Below are 3,764 nucleotides of genomic sequence, written 5' to 3' on the forward strand. Positions count from 1 at the left end.
TGGGAGAAGAGTAGGGTGGATCCTGACCTTTCTGCACACTTCCGGAACCAACGCAACAAATCGGTGACATGGAACCTTCGTGTCTGTTGATGTGGCTGTTACAGTGGCTTGAGTCGTTGACCAGAGATTTCAGAAACTTGACCCGGACTCGGTTTCTCATATCTGGAGGCATAACACTAATGTCGGATATTTGCTCCAAATGACAGTCGGGTGTCTGCAGACACACGGCCGAACACTCTCCTTATCCATTGTCCCTGGATGGCCTAGCCTGGGCTAATGTTCTTGTGGGGTGAGTGCCTGAGTGGGAAGCTCAGTGCCCTTCTCCTTTGCAGCTATCCTAAGCACAGTGAGGGATCGGATTGTTTGCTACCATTTTCCTCTCCTCTGCTACAGCCTCCCCTCTCCAGTGGTTGGGAGCATTTGGGGCCTGACAAGAAACAAAAGCATACTTCACTCCCTGGAGAATCAAAGAAGGGTGCAAAGAGCTGCCCCAGCCTAGTGCGGCCCTCTGTCTATTCAGGGCAGCTGATCTTGCTGCATTTATCTGCCAGGCACCCCAGGCACACACCACCAGGCAAGAGAGTCATCTGTGCTCTTCAGCTCAGAGGGAAGGTCCTTTGGGCTGATGGGCGTTCTCAGATTCCTACCAAAGGGGCCAGCTATTTGAGATATACTCCACGAGCTGCTTTGCTCTTTCGTATGTGTTTGTATATGGCTGCATACGTTCCCGTGTGGAATGTGTGTGTGCACACATGTAATGCATGAGCCTGTAAGAGGCCAGGGGTCAACTTTGGGTATTGTGGCCTCAGGAGTTGCCACATTGTATTTTGAGACTTTCTGGAACCTAGAGCTCCCTGATTAGCTCAGCTGGCCAGCGAGTCACAGGGCTCTTCCTGTCTCCGCTTCCCCAGCCATGGAATAACAAGTGTTATCCAGTGTTTTTCTTGTATACCCTTAGGCTTATGGAGCAGGCGTGTTCCCAGTGGATCGATTGCTTCAGTCTCCTTTTGTTCTTCTTCTTTTTTAATATATGCTGTATTTTCCACATAAATCTTACACTCCGAGTAGAGTTTGGGGAGGGAGACTTCTGAGGTAAAAATCAACTCGTCATAATCATGAGCTATATACATTTGCAGTCTATAGGGTGGGAGGGCACCAAAATCTCCTAAAGCTGACTTTACCCTGGCTACCAGCATGGAGCTGGGAACATGGAGGGGCAGAAGGAAAGTGGGGACTGGGCACTAGGGATGCTGTAAACAGTGAGAGCATTGGCTACCTGTAAAAGAATTCAGTTACAAAAGGGGCCCTGCGGAAGGCGTGGGAGGGGCCACGCCCACTCTAGCCTTTGCATTGGGAATATATATACATTAGGCAGCAAAATGACATTCCCTGTACTGCTAAAAAGAAGCGAGACCTGGCATCTCGCTCACTGGAAGCTGTGTGACAACACCAGGACCCGGGGACACACTGCTTCCTCTGAGCTGCGTGGTTTATAAGGCATTATTTGGTTTGATTTTGCAGTTGGTGTGATGAGAGTCATGCCAATAAAAAGCTGTCGTGGAGAGTGTTATGAGTTTCGGACTACTTGAAAACTAAGGATGCTCTGGAAAAGGTTTCAGAAGGACCAGCCTGCAAGCATGTGTTATAGCCACAGTGAACACTACAGGGCGGGATAGGGTGCCATCTGTACAAGACAGACAAATGCCAGGATGCGTATTTTAAAAATATTAAAATATTACTCAAATAAAAGTTGACTAAAATGATGCTGTAGGGTTCGTGCAAATCATTATATACAATAAATAAATGCTCAGTTCGGAGCCTGCATGTCAAATGCGTAGAGCTTGAGTACAACAGAGTCTCGAGGAGTTGTCTCAGTGTCCAGCCAATCCAGAACCCCAGGACCTTGGCTTCACCATCGTCTCACCGGAGTGCCTTTAGAGATAACTGCAGAAACATGACAGAGTATTACTGCAAAAACATTCTCATGAAGACGCATTGTCTACAGAAGATCCCATGGCTGAGATCTATTTTCCTTGTCGGCAAGATGACCCCATCATATACAAGGAGCTGGATTTTGTTTCCTGCTTTTCCCCCCTGCAGAGATTGAGAGTGGGAAGAGGTAAAGGGGACTTGAGGTTGATGGTACGTGAAGACCTGATACAGTCTTATAACATTTACAGAAGCAAGCATATGCAATTCACTTGGCACAGGGTTCAGGCAAAGCAAACAGTGTGTTGGAGAAGCCATATGAAGGCAATAGAAAGGAAGGAAGAGAACCAAGGTCCTCAGGGTTCCAGCCCTGGGCCAGTGTGCCCACATCCATACCACTCCCTGGCTCTGCCTACTGTCTCGAGCCCAGTGGTTCTCCTGTGCCCTGCTTGGTGTCCTCACGTAGTGCGAACCAATTAAGATGATTCTCAATGAGACATAAAATACCTTGACTTTGGGATGCCTAAATGACAACATTACAACCTTTCCTGGACTGAACTGGGGTCTTCTTTACAGACATCATGGCCAACTCATGGCTGGGAGCCCTGAGCTAGAAGCCTGAAGATGTAGGTCCAGAGAGATGAAAACCATCCTCACGGGATGATTTCTGCTTGTCCTGGGGCTGGGGATACGTCCTGATCGATGGTGGCACAGCCTTGCTGCAGGAATGGGGAGGATGAGCCTTGCTGCTCGGGATCCTAGTGGATTAAAGAAGCAATGGGAACACCAGACAGAAGTCGGAAAGTCACCCTGGGTAACTCCCTGAGCTTCTGCCACAAGGTCTCCTTTGCGGAAACAGATGAGCTTCTCTCTTCAGCTCAATCATCTGGTTACTGTGAAGGTTCAAATGAGAGAACCCATACAAGGTAACAGAAAAACAGGAAAGCTTTGTAAATGTAGGCACTAGGATTGTGGTGATTCTTTTGGTTTTCTGATCATAAAATATTATCTATTCATTCCAGAAAACATAGGACTGGAGAGATGGCTCAGAGGTTAAGAGCCCCGACTACTCTTCCAGAGGACCCAGACTCAGTTCACAACACCTACACAGCAGCTCACAACCATAACTGTATCTATAACTCCAGTTCCAGGGCATCTGGCACCCTCTCTGGCTTCTATGGGCCCTGCACGCATGTGGCACACAGACACAATGTGTAGGAAAAAACACCCGTACACATAAAATAAAAATAAATTTAAAACATTCATTTTAGAAAAAGAAACCAAAGAAACAACAAACCATAGAAACCCCAGAGACTCACTATGAAAAAAGTAAAAAATCAGTGATAATTTTCTAGAGTCAAAAGTCTAAACAGGGCCATTATTTGGTTTTACATGTCAAAGGAAAGTGACTCAGGGAGGGACCAGAGTCCTGAGACTGGAGGCAGCTGGCAGGTCTAAAGCTCACCGGGAAGTGTGGAGTTTCTCTCTCACCTTTGAAGGGCAGTCTTGCCAGGTACAGTGGTCTTGGTTTGCACTTTTTCTTTCTTCTGCATGCGGTATACATCCCTGACTCACCTCCTTACTAGAAGACAGCAACTAGGCCCCCTGAGGACCCTGTGCATGTGACAAGATTCCTGTCCTTCCAGCAGTGCTCACAGAGGCTTTGGGGAGGAGGGGAGGAGTCTCTCTCAGCTCATCTTCCTCCAATTTACTAAATTTTTAGGTCCTTCCATTCAAGATTCTCATCCTACTTGAGTTTTTATTTATTATTTCCTTGAATTGCCTTTCCACTCCTTTCTCTCCCTCTCCCTCTCCCTCTCCCTCTCCCTCTCCCT

The 3,764-nt window shown here is 47.4% G+C and overlaps 1 protein-coding gene across 1 annotated transcript in view; it reads right to left on the bottom strand.

Annotated features, from left to right (window-relative positions):
* Positions 1-633: 633 nt before the first annotated feature.
* The window catches only part of Wipf3 (WAS/WASL interacting protein family member 3), a 23,957-nt gene continuing 20,826 nt past the window's right edge, over positions 634-3,764 (bottom strand). Inside the window, exon 8 of the mRNA XM_028758412.1 lies at positions 634-1,944. Within this exon, the coding sequence (XP_028614245.1) occupies positions 1,921-1,944 (24 nt within the window). The 3' untranslated portion in view covers positions 634-1,920. The remainder of the gene's footprint in view (positions 1,945-3,764) is intronic.

This window comes from Grammomys surdaster, unplaced genomic scaffold, assembly GCF_004785775.1.
Source record: "Grammomys surdaster isolate TR1022 unplaced genomic scaffold, NIH_TR_1.0 126197, whole genome shotgun sequence".
NCBI lineage: Eukaryota > Metazoa > Chordata > Mammalia > Rodentia > Muridae > Grammomys > Grammomys surdaster.